The 27,514-nt window shown below is 40.5% G+C and overlaps 1 protein-coding gene across 6 annotated transcripts in view; it reads left to right on the top strand.

Annotated features, from left to right (window-relative positions):
* Nucleotides 1–27,514, top strand: part of LOC124254766 (cGMP-specific 3',5'-cyclic phosphodiesterase-like) — a 143,739-nt gene that overhangs the window by 85,513 nt on the left and 30,712 nt on the right. For all 6 annotated transcript variants that reach the window (XM_046688620.1, XM_046688619.1, XM_046688617.1 and 3 more), the window contains 2 exons: nucleotides 12,280–13,016; nucleotides 26,708–26,866. In XM_046688620.1, coding sequence (XP_046544576.1) covers nucleotides 12,432–13,016; nucleotides 26,708–26,866 — 744 coding nt within the window. In that variant the 5' untranslated portion in view covers nucleotides 12,280–12,431. The remainder of the gene's footprint in view (nucleotides 1–12,279; nucleotides 13,017–26,707; nucleotides 26,867–27,514) is intronic.

Here is a 27,514-nt window from a genome sequence, read left to right as displayed (position 1 = left end):
ATATCCTTTTTATCGATTGTCGTGTTAACAATGCGGCAACGTTAAACTTTTCAACACAACCTCGTGTTAAAAATAACCACAGTGTCTGCAGTAGCGTTCGCCGTGTCTATAAAAAGGTTTATTATACAATCTCTAATTTTACTATTTAGGAGAGGAACTGGTCTGTGGAAGAAGCTTCAGAGGAGAGCTTGTCATAAACACTCTGACAGCAGATAGGGTGAAACACTCAGCATACTGATACGCGCTCCTCACAGTGTCTGTGGTGGGTCTTTCTGCACTATGTTTTTCAAGCAATAAACTTCCTACAGCGCGTGCTGCTCCAGCCCGTATCAGTGCCATGTGTATGTCTGTGAGATGCTGAAGGATTTATTAGAGGTATAATTCTATAATTGACACGGTCTTGGAGAAGGAACCAGTTCAGCTTTTGATGAATGATAAAATTAACCCTTTTAATTCACCACGTGGGTTATGCTTGCCTGTTTCAGTGTACCTTCAAGAATTTGACTTTTTAGTTCCAATGTAAACAGATACTAACACACTATTTATATGTGTGTGTTCTAATTATATTATTTATATGCCAAATGTCACCATGCGATGAAGTTTGAAAGGTCGTATACGTATGACACGCGTGTGTGTGTATGTGTGTGACTTTGTAAATAGATATTAAGGAGCTGTGTGTGTGTGTGTGTGGGGGGGGTCATTCGCCTTGTACATGCTATTCCATAATAGAATCATCATCACCCCCCTAGCCATCAGTTATAAACAGTCACCTTATATGTATCATTTTGACCATTCTTCAGATATCCAGACACAGCACTTCATGTTCTAGACAAACGGGTGGTATACTACTAAAAAAAGTTAAGGTACATCCAGTACTTTATCGGTCATGCTGTGTCAGATTAACTTTAGTTATAAGAAAGAATCGATTGTACTTTAACGTCTTTTGAGTTATACACTTTGGTTCAGAAAGAAGTTGGAGCATTTCAGGATTACATTTCACATGAATGCTGTCAGTGGTGATCGTGGTCTTCACGACCTCGGATACAATGAACACACGCGCAAGTATATACCATTTGAATGCTTTCGTTATTTGAAACTTCTGATTAACCTCTGATTAACCAGAAAAATCTGAAATTTGCCTTAAGTCACAGCAGAATATGTAGATTGATTTGATATTTACATTAAAAGAGATTATACTGTCAAACACCGATGTGTCGAAGTTACGGCTGTGTAGAGGTGAAAGCCAGCGACCCGATCCACAAAGCGTTCGTAGGGCTACGACATTCGTAAGTCTATGCTAAACTATTGAGTTACGACAGGTCGTTCGTAACTCGAATCTTGCGTAGGAACTCTACAAAAATCGACACTGTGGTGTTTGATTTGCTTCATATAGGGCTTTAGCATTGCAGGGAGGGCTAGTCAATATGGAAAATAATATGGTTCAGGGACTGTGAGAGAAACTATGTTTGACTGTACATTCATCTCTTATATGACAGTGTTCTTGGTACTCGCATATGCACATGTTTCATTTAAATCAGCAATGTAAACACAGTGTTGGTTTCCAAATGATGATCACCAGTTAACCTCTTGTTCTAATCGTAATCCACTGCAATTCTGCAAACATGTCAACTGGAAACCATCGTTTCGTTGCTAATGACAAAAGATAAAAGCTTTCTCGACCTCTACCATTACTAGTGCTAAAAGAAATAACGACCTCTCATATTTAGAACGAAGCAGATTATAAGGTCATAAACCTGCTGTTATGAAAAGAATTGTCTTCAACACAATCATACAATGCACATCTTAGTCAGTAGTGAATCACGCTGAACAGCCAGCATGTATACTCATCAAAACTATATCTGCAACAGCAGTAACCTTTCTACACAATAATTATTTTCCTCGACCAGTCCGTTTTTATCATTCCTTACATAAAAGGGGCATTTTCAAAGTAAACATTGACAGCAGCCAGGACTCCTTGTCAAATAGATCTCACAATCATGAATAATATACGGTGAACAATGGGGTCTGGAAACCTATGGTGCCAATCGTTAAAATCGACAACAGTTTAAACAGTTAGCCGTAGCATCGTGTTTATATTAACACGTCACTATCTCCTACACTCGTGTGTGGGCTTACGTGTACTCTTGTTCGCCTGCTTTCATTACAGGTCAAGGCTTGCATAAGCAATTCACCGAGAGATGTTAATAATGTTGTATTACATGTTTCACACCAACACAGTGTATTTCCTGTTCCACATCAAGACGTGAATAAAAATGAGATAGAACACAGAAGAAATCGATCATATTAACACGGAGCATTAACGTTACGTACCTACTGTTATTAAAGCCCTATGTCCATAACACAATCTTCCAGTGTACATCTTATTCGTTGGTGCTCTCACGGTATATCAGCCACGTATATATCCATCAAACAATATTCATAATAGTAATCACCTAACAACTGGTGCCGACCTTCATCAGAGTCAGAGATGGGCGCCCTAGGGTGGTTCATTGGTCAGGTTGTAGTCAAGTTGGGTCTATCCCACAACCGACTTCCGTCCCCTAATAATGATGTAGTCCTCTGATCAAGGCCCGGCATTACATATACATCACTGTATTAGACGCTATAATTACCATTACCAGGGGAACACCCTTTGGTATGTATACCTGGAACCTATAATGTTCACCTCTGCACAGATGACCCGATACTATGTCTGTAAAACTGCATTTTAATAAGGCCTTATTTTGTTTTCTAAATGAAAGGGGAAATTAAATAGAAAATATATATAAACTATGTTTTCGTGACGTATTTCATCGCACATGTCCTGGACGAGCTGACTCATGCATGCTCTAAACAGACCTTTCAACATGTTCGAAATACAATTACTCCCTCATGTGGTATGCGGATTTCGCGAACACCTATCACTGTTTGGTAGGGAATCTTTTGCACATGCTCTGTCATCGTATTTCATGGTGTCAATTACTGTATTAACAGGAACGTTTGCAGACTGCGCCATAAAGCCGTAATACTGCTAATAACACACCCATGATAGAGTCAAAATTGTACAATAGACTCTTACAGAGATTCCTTACGGATGTGGAAAAGATTTTGTCTTTTCTAATAACACACTTACTCACACATGATCTAGGTCCCGATCCACAAAACGTTCGCAGCTCTGGGACATTCGTAAGCCTATGATAAACTAAAGAGTTACGACTAGTCGTAACGTTACGAACGCTTTGTGGATCGGGACCCTATACATACTCATAAAGGTTCTCAGTAAACTTAAACTTAAAGATTCTAAACGGGCTTACTCATGTCCTAAACAGACTTAGTCACTCCTAACAAACACTTAGTCCAAAATACTGATGTCCACAACAGACTTACTCACACCTGTTCCACACAAACATGCACATCCCAAACAGATCACATGTATTTTTCACGGCTGTACTAAACAGACTTTTTTGGATCTTTTTTTTAATATTCCCTTTCACGCTGCATGTACAAAAAGAAAAGTGAATGTGTTGACAGTTACAGAAGCTGTTCTAAACAGACTTACTCGTACATATCCTAAACAGATGTACTTCTCCATATAAAAAGATCCATATTTACTCATAGACATATTTTAACGTGAAAGTACCAGAATAAACGCATCTTATTCGTGTCAATTTTAAACGTGAAATATATTCACTTCACTTGTTAATGAAAACGTCTTTTCAGCATTAGACCACTAACGATAAATCATTAGGGTTACGACTGAGTTGAAGGTTTGTAAATAAAGGCGTTGTCCAACTGCATTGATTTGACGATTAAATACATTTGCCTCTATACGCCATCATATATAGACGTTTCATGTTTATTAATTAATCAGAAACAAGTATTACCATGTCATTAGTCGACATGAAAATGACACTATATTTAAACACCCGTGTATTTTCAGTCCTCATAAATATTTAAACAGTTGTAATGTTAAATATATCCCAGTATGGCGTTATCGATTCACCATGGTATCACATTCGGGTTTGGTGAAATTCCTACTTCTAAAACATCTCTGATACATATTAATCCCACAGACCCTATCCTAAATAAAAAGACGGCCTTTTCACTGGAATAACCATCTTTTATAATATTCAACAACCGATGAGCGATTGTAAACAATCCCCCGACAGCTGATATTCAGACATGTCCTCAAAGGTCTTGTAGAAGCGTGGTAGACAATACCTTGTATACCTGATGCCCCAAGCCACGAGGTCAACGACAATCCCTATTGATTAGGTCCTTAGACTCCAGCATCCACGGTACTACTCTACTCGTGTCTTTATCCTCATCCGTTATGCAATGGCTTGGTAAGATCTGGTGATTTGATATTCTAGTTTTCTTCTTAAAGAAGTGTGAGGTCCGTGTGCTTAGGGCAACGTTCATCGTCCATTTTAGACCTGAAAATGTAAGTGCATGTAATTCTGATACATTCGGGTTGTGAATGCATAAAATATTATTGGGTAATATTTAGACAATGGCAGAGGACAGCGTTAAATATTATGGGTATGCGAGTTTAAATGTATCTAATACAAACTTGTTCTGTGACAACTTCTACAAAAGACCTGACTGTATTGCCTTGTCAGTAAACTACACACAAATACAGCTACACGTTAATGATTGCACAAGGAATCTACACTAAGCTACAAAAACGGTAAGGTTATTCATCATCCGCAGTGCCACAACGGCAGATCTGTCTGGGGAATGCCATCGAGAGTTGCTAAATGTCATCACGTGGAATCACAAGTGAGCATGTAGAACTCAGACGCCACACGATGTGATGAATACATAACCCCAAGCGATGTAATGTTAAGCTATTGTTTATACAATGAAATCATATTTCACGATGATCAAGTATGATCACATGTCAAGACGCTGTTCAAACAGGATTCTTTTAAATACCCAACGTTTAATGACTTCCACAGAGGAAAGACGAGTCCTATTGATATTTAAGGCTTTGATACGTCTGCGATGCGACAGATTCGCTGTAACCATGAACAGGCAGGAACATCAAACAATTTACCATTCAGGTAATAATGTAATTACGTAGGTACATAATCACCAGGTCGTCTGGGCATCTTCTATCTTGTCATGTTCTGTTAGATTTTGTACTGAATATCCGCTTCATTGGTACAGATGCGATGGGTGAAATTATATGATGGGAACATATTACCATATCGTGATTATATCAGTTCTTGATTTCTTTACTTTCATAAAAAGCCAAATGAGTTTTGGTAGTGACAATGGTATTTTTGCACTATTCTTGACTTTATGAACCACGTTTATCCTTTATATTCCGTCCTAATGACAGAGACAGGGTTACTTACAGCTTGTTCAGCTTGACCTGAGCTACTCTACATATGCATGACCCGGGAGGTCAAATGGCACAAACGGCAGGTCGAGTTAACTTCATTAAATAGGGGAGCAGAGAATGTTATTAATGTTGTGTGAGTGAGTTTGGTTTTACGCCGCTTTTTGCAATATTCCAGCAATATCACGGCGGGTGACACCTGAAATGGGCTTCACACATTGTACCAATGTGGGGTTTCGAACCCGGGTCTTCGGCTTGACGAGCGGACGCTTTAACCGCTAGGCTACCCCACCGCCCCCTAAGTTGTTGATGCATATTGTATACTTGTATATTAAGATGTATGTACTGATGTTGTACTCTAGTGCCGCTCAAAGCAGCCTGGGTGTAAGTAAGGGTCAGTTCAGGGTCAGTTCAGTGGACCGGTTGACCAGTCTTGATGACCTGGTTCCGTTTGTATTTTCTCCAAGTGGCATTCAGTCCAGGTATAACAGCAGTGGAAGCGCCCATATAAGGAGAGAAATGTTTTAGATCTCAGATATACGTAGGTCGTGATGATCGATTTATAAGATATTATTATATACACAAGGGTAGATTTATCCACCAGTCGTTTTTCAGTTAGATGTTTGTTCCTAAGTTAAATAACAATGTGTCACGGCCAGTGTAAACTTGGAAGTCATGAATGGTTTCATCATTGCTTTAATCAATATTTACGATGAACATGTTTTTCAAAAAGCAGAAAAGTGATTTAATAATTTATTCTTCGTATATTACGTCAGTGAATATATGTTGTGTTGACGGAGTGAAGGATTGATTGAATCTTGTTCAACGGAGCAGTCGGCAACATATTTTCGCTTTGTCTGAGATAAAAATATTTTCAAATTTCTTGCATTTAAACGTCTTTGATCTGTAATGGAAAGAAGCCAAGATAATATCTCCATGATTGTTTCAGGGACTGCCTAGCCTGAAAGAGTACCTTTGTTTTTCTCTATGGAAGATTTTACAAACCATCATACGATTCTTTCTCAAAAGTTGTCATCAGGATTACATCGTGCAAGTTCTCACTACACCTTTCACTGCAGGGCAAACCTACCATTTCCCGACACCTCTTGTCAACACTACTTGGCATCCATTCTTAACCACATGCTCATGATATAGATGAAAGTGTACAATGGACTTTAAGCAGAGTTTCCTGACAAATACAACAACGGTTTTGTTACTTTATTCACTATCATAACGTGTCATCTTCATTTGGAAAAACGCCCCAAACTCGTCCTACACGTTTACAGCTTTGGGAAAACCCCTCTATACGAGTGCCGTGCTTAACATACGAGGATTCACCAGTTTTATAGGTTGAGCATTATAGATCATGTTCGACGTGCATTCTATTCCATGTGGCGCTGTAACTACAAACGTCACACCTCGCTGCGCGGAGTTGCGTCCCTTTGGCGCGCTGGACTTCAATTCCAAATTTCATGTTGATTATTAAACATAGCAGTGAAATGTAGGCCAGTGAAATGCTGATTTGCGTCGGCAAGATACTAGAATCAAGCATCTAACCTTGATCTGATCAGATTGTTCTGGCCAATAAGGCACCAAACTATGAAACTGATGCGTTTCGAGTCATCAATTTGCCTGCAGCTGTAGTACAGGAAGGTCGACCAGGGCTGTATGGCGTGCTACTTTGAAGCTGATTGTCGCCGTTGCCGATCACATATATCAATGATGAGGCTGTCGTGCTGATGTAACATGAACTCATCCTTTTCGTAATTATGGGCTTCTTAGGCATGCAGTCTTGGAAAGAAATTCGAGTAGATCTGGCGGATGAGATTGTAATCGTCAGCTTTGCTTCAGTTGCAGATGCATTCTCTGCTTTCAGAATGGATGTTATTAAATCTTATTAACACTGTAGCCTGAAAAACAGCTCTTTGTCAAAGTGTTTTAGTGTATTGGTGGGTGTAACGGTCATGTGACTTTTTTGTTGCATTTTATCATGATTTGTTAGCAAAATATGGCCGATAAAAATGTGATCGTCCAGGTCCGGATGATGGCGGAATCACAAGATATGCTAACCCTTTTGACCCGCGAAGATCCGGGTTAGAACTGGTCTTTAGCAACCTATGCTTGTAGTAAGAGGCGACTAACGGGATCGGGAGGTCAGACTCACTGATTTAGTTGACACATGTCATGATATCCCGTGACCCGTGAAGGTCCGGGTTGGAATGAACCTTCAGTAATCCATGCTTGTCGTAAGCGGCGACTAACGGGATCGGGTGGTCAGGCTCGCTGGCTTGGTCAACACATGTCATCGGTTCCCAGTTGCGTAGATCGATGCTCATGATGTTGATCACTGGATTGTTCTGGTCCAGACTCGATTATTTACAGAATGACGCTATATAGCCGGAATTTTGTGCGGCGTTGCACTTATCACATTGTCCTTATATTCTTGTGTTAAAAAACCAAGGATCACAATCTCGGTGAATCGGGGATTCAAACTTACATGCAATGTTTCTAGGCAGGTAAAAGATCCGAGGGAGGAGAGCTAAAATTGAAACAGAATACCCGTGTACGGCAACTTTCTTTGCCATGGGGTGGTGGAGTATCCCTTCGTCACGTCGAAGGCGTGGGTTCGATTCCCAACATGGGTTCAATGCGTAAAGCCCATTTGTGTGCCCCCCGCCGTGGTATTGCTGGAATATTACTAAAACCGGCGTAAAACACAATTAATGCACTCGCGCTCACTCTTTGCCATAGCGTGATAATCTGTATTACCACTGATCTACACCTCGATCACCTAGTGATATATCATTTGTGGTATTCTACCTTACGTAACCTTACAGCTTATTATATTACACAAGCTGCCCGAAGTTCTGAGGACGGTGTAAACCACTTTCCACCAGCCGATGTTGGTCCAGACGATTCCAACCTGATGTCGACTTTGATGTAGTGTCGTATGACGTACTGTCGCCGTACTCATGAACTGTATTGACCCATACATTTACTGCAAGACTGATGTACCGATAGTAATGCACCTTTCGGTTCTGTGGTGTGACAATTGGTATTGTATATATGTAATGCGGTGTGCTTTCCCAGGTTGACAGTGGGTAGTTACGTACGATAATTGCTCACTGGCTTTGCTGAATTTATCGAATGGCATTTGCAAATTCAGTGTCGGCTTACCAAGGTTCGTAATATAGACGATCTTTGATTTATTTTATTAGACCTGTATTCATTTCCACGCGGTCATAAAGAATGAATGACCCACCCAATGTTTTGACATCGGGTCATGGTTCGTGACGCCTTCAATTCCAGCAGTTTTAATGGTGTTTGATTGTTGTGGTGGGTGAATTCTTCGCTGTATGGTCTATTTAAAGCTGATTCCGTTGTTCTTTTTAGTTCCTATGAATTATCTTAAGAGATAAAATCTTTATTGGAAGGATAGAGACAGTATCATGTAATAGACCCGTTTCGTATATCAGCTATTCCGCATACTCTTTTGAGGTCGAATGTCCCGTTTTATATCTTGTGTGTCTGAAGTTGTACATTACTAGTCTTGTTGCGTCTTCGCAGATATTGTTCAAACGTTGATACTGTTTAAGAGTTATCTGCCTGGCTTGTTTGCTTGTTTCTTGGTTAACGCCGCACTGAGCTATATGACGGCGGTCTCTAAATTTATCGAGGATTTTGGATACGATTATATATATCAACCGAGCCTGACCATCTAATGCCGCTAGTCGCCTCTTGCGACAAGCATGGGTTGCTGATCTGAAGATCAAATCTTACCCGCATCTTCACGGGTCCAGGCTTGTTTGGATCAAATTTGTTTTTAAGCAAATCCTCAGTGTATTGTGAATATATTCAGGCATCCGTTATATCTGTTTGGCCCAGAATAAAGCTTTTCTTTGTTTGATGCAGTAATGGTACATTGTAATTGTGGTTTGAGAGTGGGGTGAGATGGAGGTTGCGTGTGGGGTGAGATTGGGTTGGGTGTGGAGCACGTAAAACAGGGTGCTAAAATCCGACCCGTTTCTCGCTCCGTTTTGTGCGCCTCTGTCGGTTACTTCAATGCATAATTCACATCTTACAGAATCTTTGTTGGAGTGAGTGAATATGATTTTACTCAGCCTTTACCAATGTTCCAGCAATATCACCGGGGAACACCAGAAGTGGGCTTCACACCATGTGGGGAATCGAACTCTGGTCTTTGGCGTGACGAGCGAACGCTTAACCCACTCGGCTACCCACTACCCCCTTTCTTGCAACTATCACTCTTTCTGCCGTTGCAGGCTTCAGGGGTACTATATCACTGCTTGCTTCATCGATCACATATTTGAAATCCTGGAAATGTGGTACAGAGACCAAACTTGTATTGTTTAAGCTACATCTAAATCAGATATTCTTTTCTTTACTTCGAGACTACGTTTGTAAGAAAAAGATCACAAGAGAGTATATTTAGGTGGTCAACGTATTTTACATGCAATCTTAATCAATACGTATTGATACGACATTATTCACATTACAATGCATACCCGTTTCATATGGCCTCACATGTACGCTCCTCCAAATATCTGTATTTCCATCCATTATATCTCCATCTCAGCACGACGCATGATGATACCTCAACTGCAATACATTACGCCTAAATGTAAATAACATCCAGCTCTCGAAAGACGTAAGAAAGATTTACACAAAATCCGACCACAGGATCACATCCATCAGCATTATAGTCCTACATCAGGGGAATAATGTTTGATGAATGAAATTACGACTGATCAAGACTCGTCCGCACCCTAATTCGAGCCTAGGTGCTATACCAGGATATCGAATGTGCTTTGATTAACACAGCATTACGGTTAATTCCGTACAACACACAAAGCAACGACTGCTCATTTCATTCATGTGTAATTATATTGTCATTTACGTTTCCCAGGTAATGTATTTCTGTCTTAAGGTAACGTATTACTTTTTTGTGTTCTCATGAGTCTGACTTTATCCTTTCGCTACCATTGTGAGATATATGTCGTTAATTTTTCATCATGAGCCCGTAGTCGTAAAAGGTACATTACTGGACCCATTACCTGTAATAAGATAAACTTGGGTATGTTTCCTTTGAAAGTACAGTCGTAGGTTTTCCTTTGAAATTACAGAATTAGATGGACTTCCATTTAAGGAAAAATGTATATAGGTATCATTTGTGCAAAGGCTACTACTTTTGTCTGTTTTGCGTACGTAAACAGAAACACCTTTTAAGACTGCGTGAAGATTCGTTGTTTGTGTCTCCAATCTAGAGCAATATATTTCATTTCATCTTTGATCTTTAATATCTTCCGAAGACGCACTGTTATTACGTGTTTGACCATCACACACATTCTCCATTTCGCCTTTGTGGACGAAATGTACTTATCCTTTTCAATAAGAGCGCAAATATCTGCTAAGGTATAGTACTTTGTCCGATTGTAATCATATCTTGAACATGCGTCAACGAATCATTACAAATAATAACATAATAACAGGCGTAAATGTGACGTATCCTGCCCATCGGTGACAACCAACGCAAACACATGCAAAGGCAAGCCAAGTATTTACCTTTGCAAGTCATGCAGGATAGAAAAAGTCAAAATAATGAACTGCATCTGACATTACTTTCGTCAATAATGCGTGTCTACATCTGCCATAAAACCACTTGTATGGTTTGATAAACTACGTGTTGTGATAGACTGCATTGTTATGTTCCGATGAATGTCACTGAACAAAAGTCAAGTCTTTGCGATCCTTGTAGAGCAGTATGCTCGACAACATCTCAGACGTTGTGATTTTAGACACCAAAGGCTGGATCTACTGAAATATTGCTCCAGCGGGAATCTTGACTGTAGAAGACGTCATCCCTAATGTCAGACAGTCTTCAGGATACCTATTTCTGAATCTTAATGCGTAGATCTAGATACGAAAGAAATGAGTCAGTTTCACCTGTCTCTTTTATTTTCGGCTCAGATGGGTAAATCATTGGAAGGAAATTGGTTATCTGACTATTATATTCAATGACATATATTTGAAGCATATGATTCAACTTCTCCGCGGGCGGGTGGTCTAATGGTTAAAGCGTCCGCTCGTCACGCTGAAGACCCGGGCTCAATTCCCCATTTCTGGTAATCCCCGCCCTGATATTGCTGGAATATTTCTAAAAGCGGCGTAAAACCATACTCACCCACTTCTTCGCATTTTTCAAATGCAAACATGGAAGAGATCAGAATGGTGTGTTTGTTTATTTGTGTGCGTGTGTGTGTGCGTGCGATCACGTGTGTGTGCACGTTTGCGCGCGTGTGTGCGTGTGCGTGCTTGCGTTGCAATCTGTAACTGTGTCTTTGGTCTTCCCAGGTCAATAAGAGAATGTTTACTGTACATTTGCAGTGTTGTACAAAGTTGTAAAATCAAAAGTTTTGAGAGATTTGAAGTGAATGCTAATTAGCTAATTCGATTGTCTCTGATGAGCAACACTATGCAAAACAAGTCATTCAAAAACATCATCAACTTCTAACCCTCGTCTAGTCTTGCACGGTGTTAATAAGGATCCTAGAAAATGCGTACATGAAGTAACAGGTTGCAGTTAGCATCTTCCAGAAAGCAGTATACCGCATGTTTGATGTTTGTTTGTTTATTGTTTAAAGCCGCACACAGCAATATTACAACCATGTGACGACATTATGTAAATAATCAAATCTAGACAAGACAATCCAGTGATTGACATCATGAACATCAATCTAGGCAATTGGGACACCATGACATGTGTCAACCAAGTCAGTGAGCCTGACCACCCGATCCCGTTAGTCGCCTCTTACGACAAGCATTGTTCAATTTTCTTAGATAATGTTGTTCATTGCATGCATATTTTATCATTCAATTCATTATTAAAGGGATACTTTTCTTCTTACTTTCAGGAACCGAGCAACAGTCTTGACCTGCGAGACCGCGGGGCTCCCTTGGAATGTGGACGTCACATTTACAGAGATTTAGATCTCGAGGTTTGTACATCACCTGGCAATAAACAAACGCTTCTAACTGTGTGTGGTGCCTGAGCTAACCCCTCACAATGTGTGATCTAGGCGAAGATGTGGTCAGCACGTACCTCCAGAATAACCCAGACTTCCTCACACGCTGGCTGTCTGAACATGGAACAGCCGAACAGCTTCAGGCAGTTGCTGGCAAACTTACGGAAGAGAGCTCTGAAAATGTTCGACCAAGCCTACCAAATTTCACCCAAGTGGCCAAGAATTCAATTACAGGTAGCATCTTTAAACAGTATCTTGAAGGATCAAGGGCAAGGAAGACTTCTATCAAGAAAGACCGGAACTCCCTTCAACACATGTCCGAAGAGGATATATTCATGGAGTTGATTCGAGACATTTCTAGTGAGTTGGACGTCAACGTCCTTTGCCACAAGATCCTTCAAAACGTCAACATTCTTACCAACAGTGATAGAGGAAGCCTGTTTCTTGTTCGTGGTTCCAGAGACAATCGGTACCTGGTGTCTAAGCTGTTTGATGTTACCAATACATCTACATTGGAGGAGTCAATTCACACGTCGGACAATGAGATCAAGGTGCCTTTTGGGAAGGGAATAGCCGGTCACGTGGCCCAGTCCAAAGACACGGTCAACATTGCAAATGCATATGAGGTAAGTGCAATAACTGATACCGTGAAAAAACGGCTTTGCTTTTATGTATGCAAATTTTATGCTTCAACCTACAGAATAGTGTATCTACTAAAACGTGGTACTGTATACGAAATATATCAGCGAGAATACGTGCGTTAGATGGATGTTACTCCACCCTGACCAGCATTTTACTTACATGTATATATCAGACTCCAACTCCAGGGAATATCTAGCAGTATCTCTAGCGTACACATTTTATGTGTATATGATTATATTTTGGGGCGTAAAAGTGTACATAGAATTGACAAAACAGGCAATTTTACGATTCCGATCATGTCATAATATAGTGATAGCGTATCCTACTCCACCTATGACATATGAGACAAACACATGCAACGGCAGGTCAATTGAACACCCGAAAAGTCATCACGACATCCCACCTTGATGTCGGAGGGAAAAACAAGTGACTTAGATCATGACTTTGACACTTTGCTGACACCCACGACTTTGTACTGATAGTCCTAGATTATCCTCGATCCGATCCCGAGATCAGAAACGTCGCCTGTCATGGTGTAATGGCAATTAAGGCATTAATTCCCTCTCTTATCCGTGACTCCAAGAAGATCTGGGTTAGGCTGCAGTAGCACATGCTTATGATAAGAGCCGAGGGGATCGAGAGGTCAAGCTCATATCAGGTACACACTTTGCCGAGCACGGCGTTAAGAACAAACAAGACTCTTTTATCCGTATCCTCTATATGACCACGTGAGCTGGTCACACTAATATCCTAATATCTTCAACAGATTATCCCATTACTTGTTGTCAAATCCACCGTTTGTTAGGTAAAGGTCATCGCATCGTGTAAAAGTGTGTGGGTCACAACACCAAGTTGTAACAGATTAATGCGATTTGTTTCCGTGATGGCAATCACAGCCTTTGTTGCACAAAGGCTTGCATATTACAGCATTCTAATAAATCATAGATTTAGGCTCTTGCGTGATGATGTTGTTTAGTATATGCGTTATTGATAAACGTCGTTGGCCTTAGCGTGATGGTCTTGTTTACGGTATGCTTATATTTATATACGTATATAAGGGGCGGTGAGGTAGCCTAGTGATTAAAGCGTTCGCTCGTCATGCCGAAAACCCGGATTCGATTCCCTACATGGGTACAGTATGTGAAGCCCATTTCTGGTGTCCCCCGCCGTGATATTGCTGGAATATTGCTAAAAGCGGCGTAAACTCACCCACTCACTCAACTCACTCACTCCCTATTAATATAACCTGTTGATTTGTCTGTTGATTTCCAACGATCGCGAAGCACATGCTGTAATCAGTAATGATTCACAGACTAGCATTTCAGAGCTCCACTCATTTCACAGCTGTTTTGGAAAATTTGTGTGTCAGAATTAAAACAGGTTAGATATTGTACGACTGGAGGTGAGGAGAAACTGTCCGGCGCTGATGTTGTATCTACATGAACTTGTAATTTTATGTTACAAGACAGGCATAGGTTGTTTGGTCATAGCGTTCACAACTCATCATGTCGGGGCCAGTACACTCTGATGGTGCGGAATCAGCTGCCATGGAGTTAAATGTCAAATAAAAACAATACCATTACTTCACATGAAAACTCTTCATAAAGCTTTGGGGCGATGGGGTAGCCTAGTGGTTAAAGAGTTCGATCGTCACCCGGAAGACACGGGTTCGATTCCCCACATGGGTACAATGTGTGAAGACCATTTTTGGAGTCCCTCGTCGTGATATTGCTAAAAGCGGCGTAAAACTAAATTCACTCACTCTTCATAAGGGGTTAATAGTACACGTCCAATATCAAATGGTGATGATAATGATGCCTATCCCTTACCTGTCACAAACACATACAAAGGCAAGGCTATGTTTCACCTAAATATCCACGCAGAAAAACATGGTACAGGTTAAGATAGGATAATGCATGGACAAGGTCCTCGCATCCCGTTATACTAAATGGAATGTTGATGCTGATTAATTCTCCCAAATCGCTACACTAGGCGAGGCTTTTAAGCAAGAATACTTTAGATGAATCTAAATTGTTTTAAAGTCCTAAAAGGTCGACGTAAGGACATTGATTCAGATTCCTAATGGACAAACACAGCATAGTGCTCGAGGCGAATGTGCAAAAACAACAACCGATGAGCATCAACTAATACAAATGCTTGGAGAACTGCACCGAGCCTCGTTGCGGAGATGAAAAACGACAGCAGTCCAGGATTTAAAACATCCTTGGGTGATGAGATTCTCAGATTGCGGATAGCATCCGGTCGGAGTCAAAGGATGCTCATCAGGTTGTGCTCAAAGAAACCCACCATCTGAAGGTTTCTATTAAAGTTGTTTGAGCTCCACAAGGAAAGAACACTTTTAGTTTCCCAGAACCTAGTGATATTGGTTGAAGTCGGTAAGAAAAGCTCTTCCTCGTGTCCCTGACACTAATTACAAAGAATAACAATACATTATGTGTAGATTATCTCTATATCTGGTTTCGGTTCGTGCACTAATGCCGTATTTTTAGGAGAGACATTATAGGTGCATCTTTAGGGAAATTATAGAACACGCATTTCTTTTACACATGTATCGTATGGTGCGAGTTACAAGCATAATTTAACTAAATATAACATAGCTTTTGAGATCATCTTCAGTTTTCGGGAATAAATTCATATGTGATATAGGTAATGTAACATTTTGAAAATGTCTTTGACATTCAAGAATCAAACCCTTTGAGTTCATACGATAGCCTTTCCTAAGAAGTTGGCGGATGAAAAAGTAGGCACAACTAATAGATAATACGTTCTTTAATATAGTGTTATAGCGACGTTTCAGTATATACCCTTCTACTTCATAAAGGTAAGGTCTTTACCGAAACTTCACAATGGTATGTGCAAAGGTTTATTTATCGATATTGTATGTGTACTTCATGCCCCGAAACAAAATACCGACTTCATACCACATACGCTTCCTTGTAGTCATCAACGAGAAAGTCAATTTATAATAAACTAATAATGGTTTACGATTCCTGAAAAGTAAGGCACGAAATGTGTCCGGTTCTGTGTTTGTGACATCGCCAAAGGCCAACTAAGCACATCACGTACCCAACGAAGCAAAACAAGTACAGATTAACCAAATTAGAATGGATCGGTGAAGCCTTCATACGCGATTACACTCGGAGGGAGAACGCCGTGAAATACGTCGCTTCTTGCAAAAACTGTTGCAAATAAAGTTAACTGAAACACGCTTTCGCCATCGACCAAGAAGGCATAAACTAGGAAACATGCCATCTTTGGACATGTAAAGAACATCTGTACAGGCACGCTAGCGGGTATATACCAGAAGTTCGATAATCGTTAACCAGAGTAGTTGAACTGCTGATAACAGAAAACAAAGCATGTACAGAGGTTACACAGTATGGTGGAGCTATTTTCAAGAAGATGCTGTTTATGGATTAGCTGTTTCAGTATATGGAGCAGGAAACAAATAGCTCCAACAGAGAATAGCAATAATACTCAGTGGAACGCAAATACAGCAAAACTGTGTAACACCAACTGTTATTGTTATTATCGCTCAGGCAATCTGACTCAGGTGCCTGGGGAATTCTGACAGGTGTTTTGATCTATTGTCGGGTCTTCGCAAGTCTGCAACTTGTAACTTAATCATTTTTTCAGGCAGGCCTGAGTTAATGTGGTGTTTCTCGATGTATTCAATCGTAAACTCGAGCATATTCCGATAAGCTTTTTCAACTGCGCTGTAGAACGATCCACTGAAGTAAGTTGGTTATTTAATGTAAATACAATATATTTTTTATCAATAACATTTTTTTTTACGACGTATATCAGTGAGCATAAGTCTTTTAACTTGCGATGTAACTTTCCCCGCTTTCGTTCGTATAGTTACGTGTTGATTTCCACATTGTTTACGGTAAGTTAACCCTGGAAATTATATGCAAGGCATTCAGTCTGAAACCAACAAGCACCTTTGGGGTTACATATAATTATGAAGTAGTGTATTCATGTATTTATATATCAGCTTTGATACATTTATGGCACCAGGGTGCAACCTGGTTCCTATTGTGCAACCAGTTTTTCTTGTCAACATAGTCCTGGTGCAAGTAAATGCAAGTTCCATCAATCGAATCCTTCTTAAGATATCGAATCAAGAACCATTTCTTGTACAGTCAAATATCACATCCGTTTTTCATACCAGCTCGTTATGAAATGAGTTATGTTAGTGAATATAAGAGCAAATCTATAACTGTCTGTTCATGGACCAGAGTCACAGTTCTTGAATAATCAATATCCATTTTCTACAAAGGGCTATTATAACTTCAGTTAATAGGTCTATTTACCGCTGCTCAGACTTAAATCGTCATTAGAATTTTATCAAAATCAATCTTTGCTCACGTGTGAATCAGTGGGTAACACAGTGCAGGTTATATACTCATCTACAAATGTAGGGGAACACGAACAGTCATACAGCAAAGAGAGGCCAATGGTGTACACGACGTCGAAGTTGGAGTGGTCGTCGCAGGTGATGTGTTTTCACATTAGTCCCGATTTGTTTTGAGCGTCCGTGGCCTGGTCGTGTCTGCCGACCTCTAATGAACGTCATGTCGTTGTCAACCTGAGACCTGAGACAGGTTTAGCTATTTTATCGGTTATGGTGACTGTGGAGGCAATATATTCAGGCCTTGTAATGAAAGCGTCTGTGCTCACCGTCAATCGTCAATACCCAGGTCCAGTCGCCCAATATCCATAAAATGCCATGGCCTTCAATGAGTCCAGAAGCTTACCCACTGAACAAGCCTGGGACATGAACACGAAACAGGTGCCAAACACGTAGCAGAACTTGGTCAGGCGCTGCAAGAGGAGTAGGGCAAACTCCCTCGAATCGAGTTTGGGAGATTCATATGCAGCGTGCCTTATTGGATGAATGAAGGTTTGACATGTAGCGGTGGTATAACGACCTCCAGAACGTCTTAAATGTCTCATGATACTCCTATCATTCGTAAAGAGCCTTGGCGATCATAACAACTATTATCATACGTCACTACCACGTGTAGTGTGTTCCCATTTCGTCTACCATCATCATGCACCTATTACTTGGAACTAATATCTCTTACACGTTTGGAAATTTTCAGTTATTTCTGTGTATCTGTTACTTTTTAAAGAGTCTCTGCTTGTTAAAGAGTATATCATACTACTGGTATAATATACTATTATACAATTTCGGAGTCCTATAATACAGTGTCGATTTCTGTCAGGAGACGGATCATTCAATGTGTTGGTTATCAGATTACCAAAACACTTATTTCAGTAAGAAACGTGAATTTCGTTACCAGTGTTCGTTAAACAGGCATTAATTACCATTTAGTTGATTATGTCGATTTCAAGAGAGTCATGAAGCATATACAATGAAGATTTGTTTGGAGATTACCGTTTACAGGAATTGTCCTCACTCCATTGAGAAAAGTATAATGTCGCCCTGACAATATACCAGCCGGGAAGTCTTTGAATATAATGTAGACGTCCAACATTATTCGTTCGGAGTGGATGGGGCGTCTGCCCAGAAAGCGGAAAGTCCGTGGTTCGATCCCCGACCGAGATAAACCCAAACACTAGAAGAGATGATTCTTGTAACATATCTCCTACATCAATACTATACAACATCGTGGGCCAATACTATACAACCGGCATTAGTCCCAACTAGTACTAAAGCGCGCGCACACACACACACACACACACACACACACACACACACACACAATCACACACATATACATGCACGTGTGCAAGACACGTGACGTCTAACCTACTACCACCTATTCTTTTTCGGGGTTTTCGGACAAACGGGGTTTTGGAATAAGGAGGTGCCATTGTATTAAGTGTGTCAAGCATTAGTATTATGTGCCGAGTGATAAACTAGCCCAGCTTGTTTCGCTATTTAGGAGTTCATGCATTTCCACTGGTATTCAAACATATTCCTCATAAAGGTAGATAACAGTCCATGTGGGATATATTGTGATTCCTGTATGTAAATATATTGCACGCTCGTCATTTACTATAACGGCCACAATGTGCTTGTATACAACGAAACTACAGTTATCCATGCGTTCATCGCAACAGATCACCACGAACAGAGCCCAGTAAACAAAGTCTGCGCAAATTTTTCAATTAAGTGTCCTAACCTCTTCCACTTGGTCACATTTTGTCAACACTCAACCTTCTTCAGTCGTCTATTGTATCAGGGCAGCGTGTCGCCACCTTCACCACGCTGTTTCCCTCTCATAATGCCCTCAATAACGCTCTTTAATCGCATTCAGCTAGGCGTTAAGTGACTTATGAAAAGCCATACATTGATATTCGTATGACCGATACGTTTTGTCGAGGATCGCGAGCAGTTTGTAGAGTGTTTGGGCGATAACGTCCAGTCGCCATGAACGTGAATATGGTTCAGGTGGCTGATATGTTTTCGGATTGAAAAATGTTGAATGATTGTTGTACCATGTCATCAGCAATCAATGTTGTAACCTTCGCAGCTGCGTTAAGGACACAATTTCTCCTCGCTGTTTTTAGGGCAGATTCTAATCAATAAAGAGAACGTTATGAAATGTAAATAGCAAATTGAATATTACGTCAATTAGCGTTAAAAACCGCAATGGTGTTTGATTATTTATTTCGAGCAAATGACATTCAACATTACCAAAAGCTGACGCACTACATATTCAAATTCAAACGTTTGTGTGGAAAATAGGAATACTTTCATCAATAGTAGATTCATAAAAACGCACCTAATGATCCAATTACTATATCAATCCAAGTGTTATACCGAATGTAGCAAATCAGCATTTTGTTTTAAGTGTTTTACATCTGTGGTGAAATCAAAATGCCATCAAAATTAGTTTTACAGATCAATTAGACCTGATATGGAGACATTCTGGTCTGTCTCCCTGTATAGAATACACTCGTCACGATCCTGGCTAGAATTGATCTCTATGCTTGTCTTAAGGGAGGATTAACGGGATCAGGTGGTCAAGCTAACGCATGTCATGTTATCATTTTGCGCTGATCGATGCTCAGTATGTCCTTCGCTGGATTTTCCTGTCCAGGATCAGATAGTTGCAACCTGCCTTCACGAAGCTGGATTACTGACGCTGGATTTGATTACGGCGTTAAACAACAACAAAACTAACACACTGTATGGAGTAGGTAAACAAGAGTTGTAAACATTCAGAGGTCGCGCACCTCACCCGAACACAACCAATGTGAAGCCGCTTGCAGTATTGGTGTAAATGAGACGAGTGTATCCCCGAATCAGATCAACAAAGGACGCCCGTTCTACACAGCTTTATTCTACTTCATACAATGCATGCCTATTCTCTCAGCAATCACCTTAAGCTTAACAATCCAAATCTTTTAGTACTCGATACCACTTTCTCTAGGTCAGCAAGCCGTACAATGGTTTGAAGTGCTTGTTTTGTAAGTAAAAAGCCTTGTACTTCTCTCGTATGCTGGAGCGGTGTTTTCAGTCTGACGTCACTGTTTGCTCGGTGGTCTGTCGACAGGGAGGGGACAACGACTGTCAACAATTTTCAACAACTTGTGGAAAATTATTCGAATTGTGATATGGGTCGACTTGAGTGGTTTGTTTGATGAAGTGACATGGTTGAATATATCCATGCAACAGAGGAGGTATTGCAGTAGATTTCACACTACGGTGTCTTCCATCGTCATACGATCTCTGGTGGTTGATACATTGACTCAATGCCAATGTTGGAAGTGCACCATTCTGACAGCAACGTGGTTCCAATTGTCAAGGAACATTTGGGCGTATCTAACCAGTCATGTAACGAGTAACCATAAGGAGATTATGTATTATGTTGATACCCTTTGATCAGCTGATGGTCAGGGAGCTCTGAAGAATTCAGATGTGATTCGTGGAAGTTCAGTGGAGATTTCGAAGGGAGCTGGATGTGGAGGGATATATCCTAACGGATTCAAGCTCTACACACACAGGTGTCGGTATTTCAATCACACTATATAGTAAATTTATCATTAAATGTGCAGCTTGTGGTACTACGCCGTGTTTGAATAAGTGAAACCATCATTATGACGGAGGGTACTGGTGTTGCAGTTGGTTCTGAACTGAATTCACTACAGGTCATTCTGCATAATTATAGAGGAATACATATCTTGGCTTAAGTTGGAGATGTCACTCAAAAATGTTGATCCCGGAAGTAGTTCAACGAGTCTCTAAGATTCTTATGATTTCTCCTGCACGTAACATATACAGTTTGGGGGATACGAATACAAAGCAAAGTCATAATTAGAAGTTTTAGGGAATAAGCATACCATAATTATTCGTAATATGGAATTGTCGACTTCGCAACAAAGTGTGTCATTTGGGAAATGTAAATGTTATTTTGGACTTATATAATGACAAGCAACATATTCTGTATTCCGAAGTGGAGCTGATTGTATTTCTAATTAGTAATCTCTGATCTCATGGGAAATTGATCTGTGAACGATAATGCCGTTTTAAAATTGTATTCGGTTTCACGGGGTTCTTACTAACTGTCCATGTGTGAGGCGCATGGTTTGCCATTTTCACGACATCGAAAAAATATTACGTTGAATTACCTTCAAATATGGAAACGTTTGTATTTACGTCGATAGAGTGTTGTGTTCGTCGCCAGTAAGTGGCAAAGGCCTTTTCGTTTACGTCAGAGCGCCCCATTGCGACAACTGGCTTCGCAGTTAATTGTTAACACAACCCTAACGGTACTTTCAGGGTCGTAATGGTAATTGTATGTATACTGTTACCGACGTCATCAACAATGGCGTGCAGGTTTTTATACGTTTCGACCATGATGTTATCACACAACTTGCACCTGTTTGCACGTGGATAGGGTAAATGTGATACAGTTGACATACATTATTATGCTACTTAGGGCAAGAAAATGACGCCCTGTTATAATCAATCTATCACATGTCAATACCTTGGCCATACCAGCATTGCAGAGAATGCACTCGGACAGAATTGGAATGTTTCAATTTTTTAAAACACATTTCATGTCATTAGATGATGCTATTGATATAATCTGTTTCCGCAAATAATCGAGACTGATTTGGGTCTTATGTAGTTGTTTAAACTGATTTGTGAAATTATCTGTAACAGGTATTGGCTATAATTTGCATTTAATATATTGTCATACTGTGGTGAGGTAGCCTAGTGATTACAGCGTTCGGTCGTCACGCTGAAGACCCGGGTTCGATTCCCCAATGGGTACAATGTGTGAAACCCATTTCTGGTGTCCCCCGTTCCCTGCTGGAATATGCTAAAAGCGGCGTAAAATCATACTCACCCTCTTATACGTCTGAATATATCTAACAAACGCTGTCATTGATACCACTGCTGTATTGGTGTGCTGGTTTTACTGACAGGCATTTTTAATAGATGTGCCCAAGCGTTTAATTTTCTCGAGTTATTTATTTTATCAAACACTCGCTTAACAAAATGCATTTATCTTCAAGGGTTTCAACTAATATGCGTGACGTATCATATTCCATTTCCACAGAAAGCTCATTCATGAAGCTCCTTATAATTCATTTGAGATTATCATATTTATTTCAATAAACCATACAATTTTCAAGTACCACTCGTCAAACCAGCGAGTCACATATCTTGGGCAAGAGCCGAATGATTATCACATGTGTGTGTCCTTATTTACATTTCTACAGCTTATAGTGGAACATAAAATGTCCGGGTACGCTCCTATACAAGATAATGTTCCCGGGACGCTTAAGATTCGATTGGAAGCTTTACTCCTTGTGGATATTCATTGATATAGGTGCGTTTGAACCCAAACACCACGCCTATAATTTCACCCAATATATTCAAGGACGAACGTCGTCGTCGTGATGGTACTTAAATGCCCTCACTGTTGTTAAAGACATAAACACAAGTTTTCTATTTTATTCGTTCTGTATGTTTCTGTAGGCAACATTGTGTATTTATCATTATATTTCTTTTTGTTCCTAATTGGTAGTGCAGTTGTGATGTTAGAATAATGTTGAAGACTATAAGCAGAAGCACTGAAGAAAATATTGTTATTTCAAATCATACATTGATAGAGTACTCTATGAATTTTCTATCCCGAGTTCATATATTGTAAATTCAGACCCTTTTTTAATTCACGAGGGATATACATTCTGTAATTCCGAGTATGGAGTAAGTTCGTTATATTAATGTTGGTATTTTGTTCTTAGAAAAGTTTGAAATTTGATTTAAGTGAGTGAGGTTAGTTTTATTGCAGCTATATGGTGACAGTCTGTAAATAATCGAGCCTGTACCAGACAATCCAGTGATCGACAGCATGAGCATCGATCTACGTAATTGGGATACGATGCCTTGTGTCAGCCAAGTCAGCGAGCCTGACCACTCGATCCCGTTAGTCGCCCCCCTACGACAAGCATGAGTTACTGAAGACCAATTCTAACCCGGATCGTCACGGGCCGACCTCAGAAGAGCCAGACAAATGCCTTGATATTCTGAGAAACATACCGTTGTGTAATAGATAAGATTAAGAACAAAATCAGGTGGTCAAGATCGGTCACTTTGGTGATTGCATGTCACTGTATCCTTCGATCTATGATCTCAATATCGATCACCGGATTGTCGAGTCCAGACTTGATGATTTACAGAAAACTGTCACATGGTTGTAATGTGTCATCCCTGACCAATAAGATAAACTGGAACAGAAGAAACTGTTGCTTAATTAACGTTTATATATATCAACTTTGCCATAGGATGCGATTTCTACAGAGCGAGGGGCGGTGGGGTAGCCTAGTGGTTAAAGCGTTGGCTCGTCACGCCGAACACCCGGGTTCGATTCCCACATGGGCACAATGTGTGAAGCCCATTTCTGGTGTCCCCCGCCGTGATATTGCGGGAATATTGCTAAAGGCGGCGTAAAACTAAACTCAGTCAGTCAGTCTACAGAGCGAAAACTATGATGACTAATGTATTATTAGTAATGTGTAGTGGAGAAAGTAATCTTTTGGATATTATTTGTCACGTCTGTTGTTGAAATATGTCTTTCACGACCTCACCGTATATATTTTGTTTACACGATTGACCTGTATCGAAATAGGGCATTAACCGTCCCAAACAACTACTTAATACCAAAATGCCCTTGACGAGAGGTGAGATAGCGGAGGGTTAAAGAGTTTCATCACTGAATAGTCTGTGTTGAAGGCACAAAGGCAATATATCATTCATGTTGCCCCAGCTTTATCAAGGAGCATGCGTATTAATGCCCAAAGACTGGACACACATGTCTGTTATGACCAAAACTCAAGTGTCCATGGTCCACGACATGTTCCATTGTGGGGCTGTCAGAACACGAGAAATACGGGTGAGGTTTCACAGCGGGGGAGCTGGGTTAACGAGTGTGACAAAAACTTTGAAGATGAGCCAGGTGTTTACAAACCAACGTAAACACATACCGCCATTGCTTAGGCTCAAACCTATGCCCGTCGTAAGTGGCGACTATATTGATCGGTTGGGGGTTTGGTTGGCTGCGTGTCAACTTAACTCACTGGATGGAGCCCTGTTGCCAGTATCAGTCACTGGATTGTCTGGTCCAGGTTCGAATATCTACCGGCGCCTTTATACTGCTGGACTATCATTCCGTGCGGCGTCCAACAGTGAGTGAGTTCTGTTGAACGCCGCTTTTAGCAATATTGCAGCAATAACACGGCGGGGGACACCAGAAATGGGCTTCACACATTGTACCCATTGTCTGGAATCGAACCCGGGTCTTCGGCGTGATGGGCAAACGCTTTAACCACTAGCTACCCCGACGTCCAACATCAAACAGACAAAGATCAGACATAATAGAATACCAAACTGTACATTAACTGTAACTCAGCCAAAGATTTCTGTAAATTAACTCTCCGCTAAAAGTCCACTGTACGATTCCTCCCATATCTGTGAATCTGTATCAAAACTTGGTCGATATCAGGTGTTCGCGAAATCTACAGCTTTACCTTTAGACCCTGTCATATTTTGACATACGGCAAAACTGGCAACTGAATAGTAAATAACAAAGAACATTGAGAGAGACAAGACTGTCGCTTTGTATAGAGTATCTGACAACTCACTTAGAAGAAACCTTGAAACGATCGGAAATTGTAGGGGAGACCGTTGCTGGAACAGAACAAATGTGTATTCTAAAGCACTAATATTGACATAAATGACCGGGACGTTAGGTTACTGTATGGCTACGTTTTGTATATTTGTTTGAGCCCGCACCCAACAATATTCCAGCTATATTAAAGAATAGTTACAAATAAATGCGACAAAAACCCTATCAACGTCCATGCGAATCTCTGCTGAAAGCAGAGTCGATTGTACAATTCTGATTACATCATGTCTATGCGTTTATGAACCATTATCAAAACAGCGATGATACCAGGTGTTTGCGAAAAAGGGAGCGGATCCTGCCTCACCGGTGAGGAATATTGAGAATCTCAGACACATCCTTGTATTACATCTACTGGTTAAATATTGATGCTCATATACGAGTTTACTCGTATACATGTTAGCTATACTTATTGATTCTTTCCCCTGGCTGAAATGCAAATATGTTGGCCTCAAAAAAGTATATGTTTAAGTGGTGTTTCGTTTTTATTTTAGATATATTTTAGGGGTGCGTGAGTTTCAGTTAACATTCCAGCTTTTATACAAAGGTGGACACAACAATTTGAACTTTGAGCCAGTGTTGGTTCACTTTAGAAATTCTCAACGCCGTGTTTTCTCAAATGTATCAAATGCCACTCAAACAAGGTATCTATATTGGTCGAAAGGAATCCGTTATATTACATATTAAAGATGAAAGAACATCGGAAAGATATGGAAGCCGACATTAAGGACTAAAAAGTTTGATTGAAAAGTATACCATGATGCTTTAGAACATGTATTTCTATTTGCTCAGTTCAAGATAATTCTGAACACAGTATAATCATTAGTTAGTTGGTATGTATCAGATTTACTTACAGTTTATGTATTTGGGTAGGTTCCTCAAAGCGAAATTAGCGTTATGGCTGTCAATGTTGAAGTATTGGAGATACAAATAGCAGATCTAAGATTGCTCACCACCATCCAGCGTAGCTTACCATGTAAGCAGACCGCCTCCGTGGTGTAGTGCTTAGAGCGTCCGCCCGGAGAGCGGAAGGTCGCGGGTTCGATCCCCGACCGCGTCATACCAAAAGACGTTAAAATATGGTATTTGTTGGTCCCCGCCTGGCGCTCGGCATTAATGGGTACAACAAGGACTGGTCGGCTCGGAGTCGGTATACTGTGTCTGAGAGGGGTATTCATGCTTTACAGCGGCATGGTATCTCAGTGGGCTATTACTATAAAACCCAGCTTAAGTCTGGACTAGTACAAGCAGCCGCACATACACATACACACGCATGCACGTCGTCATATAAGCGAAATATTCTCAAGCACGACGTTAAACCCAATTTCACCTCACCTACCATGTAAGCAGTTGTGTTTGGTTACTTGATGTGCTTCTGGACTGCGGAATATGTTTGTAATTAACTGCCCATGTACGATCCTATCAACTATACAAAAGGTTTCGTAATAACATGATGTAACAAGAACATGCATTTTTTACAGGATCCACGATTCAACCAAGAAGTTGACAAACGCACAGGCTATACAACCCACAGCATCCTGTGCTTGCCCATCATCAACTATGAAGGGGAGGTAATCGGTGTTGCGCAAATAATCAACAAGATTGATGGGAATCACGAATTTACACGTCAGGATGAGGAGGTGAGTTGTAAGAGAAAACCTTTTAATCCACCTAAGTGCTAGCATGTCGCAAGCTATTCCGAAGTTGGTGTTGACAACACACGAGAAACGTGAGCATTGAGGCCGAGAATTCTGACAAATATTCTAGGAGTTGTTAATTTGTTTTCTGCTATTTAATGTTACATGTTTCAGAATACCAGACACATTAGGATGGAAATAGGCGCACATTAATTCCAATGGGTATTGCAAAAGCGTTATACATTTCTAAACCTACATTATTGTAGTATTTATTCAGTGTGGTGGGTTACCTTGTGATTAAACCGTACACTCATCGCGTTGTTTCCCGCCATGATATTGTATGAATATTGCTAAAAGCGGCGAAAATACGCCATTCCATATTCATACATCCACGCTATTTGTGGATTATTTAACTAGGGTTTCAAAACAAAATCCTGTGTTTCTTCTATGGGCCTCTTTATGAGTTGTTAAAAATTCTTAGTTTGCATATTTAGCCATTATGAGTGAGTGAGTTTGGTTTTACGCCGCTTTTAGCAATATTCCAGCAATATCACGTCGGGGGACACCAGTAATGGGCTTCACACATTGTACCCATGTGGGGATTCGAACCCGGGTCTTCGACATGACGAGCGGACGCTTTAACCACTAGGC

This window comes from Haliotis rubra, unplaced genomic scaffold, assembly GCF_003918875.1.
Source record: "Haliotis rubra isolate DU_JTF1 unplaced genomic scaffold, ASM391887v1 Scf581, whole genome shotgun sequence".
Classification (NCBI taxonomy): domain Eukaryota; kingdom Metazoa; phylum Mollusca; class Gastropoda; order Lepetellida; family Haliotidae; genus Haliotis; species Haliotis rubra.
The sequence above is the reverse complement of the archived record's forward strand: the minus strand, read 5'-3'. Positions and strand labels throughout refer to the sequence as shown.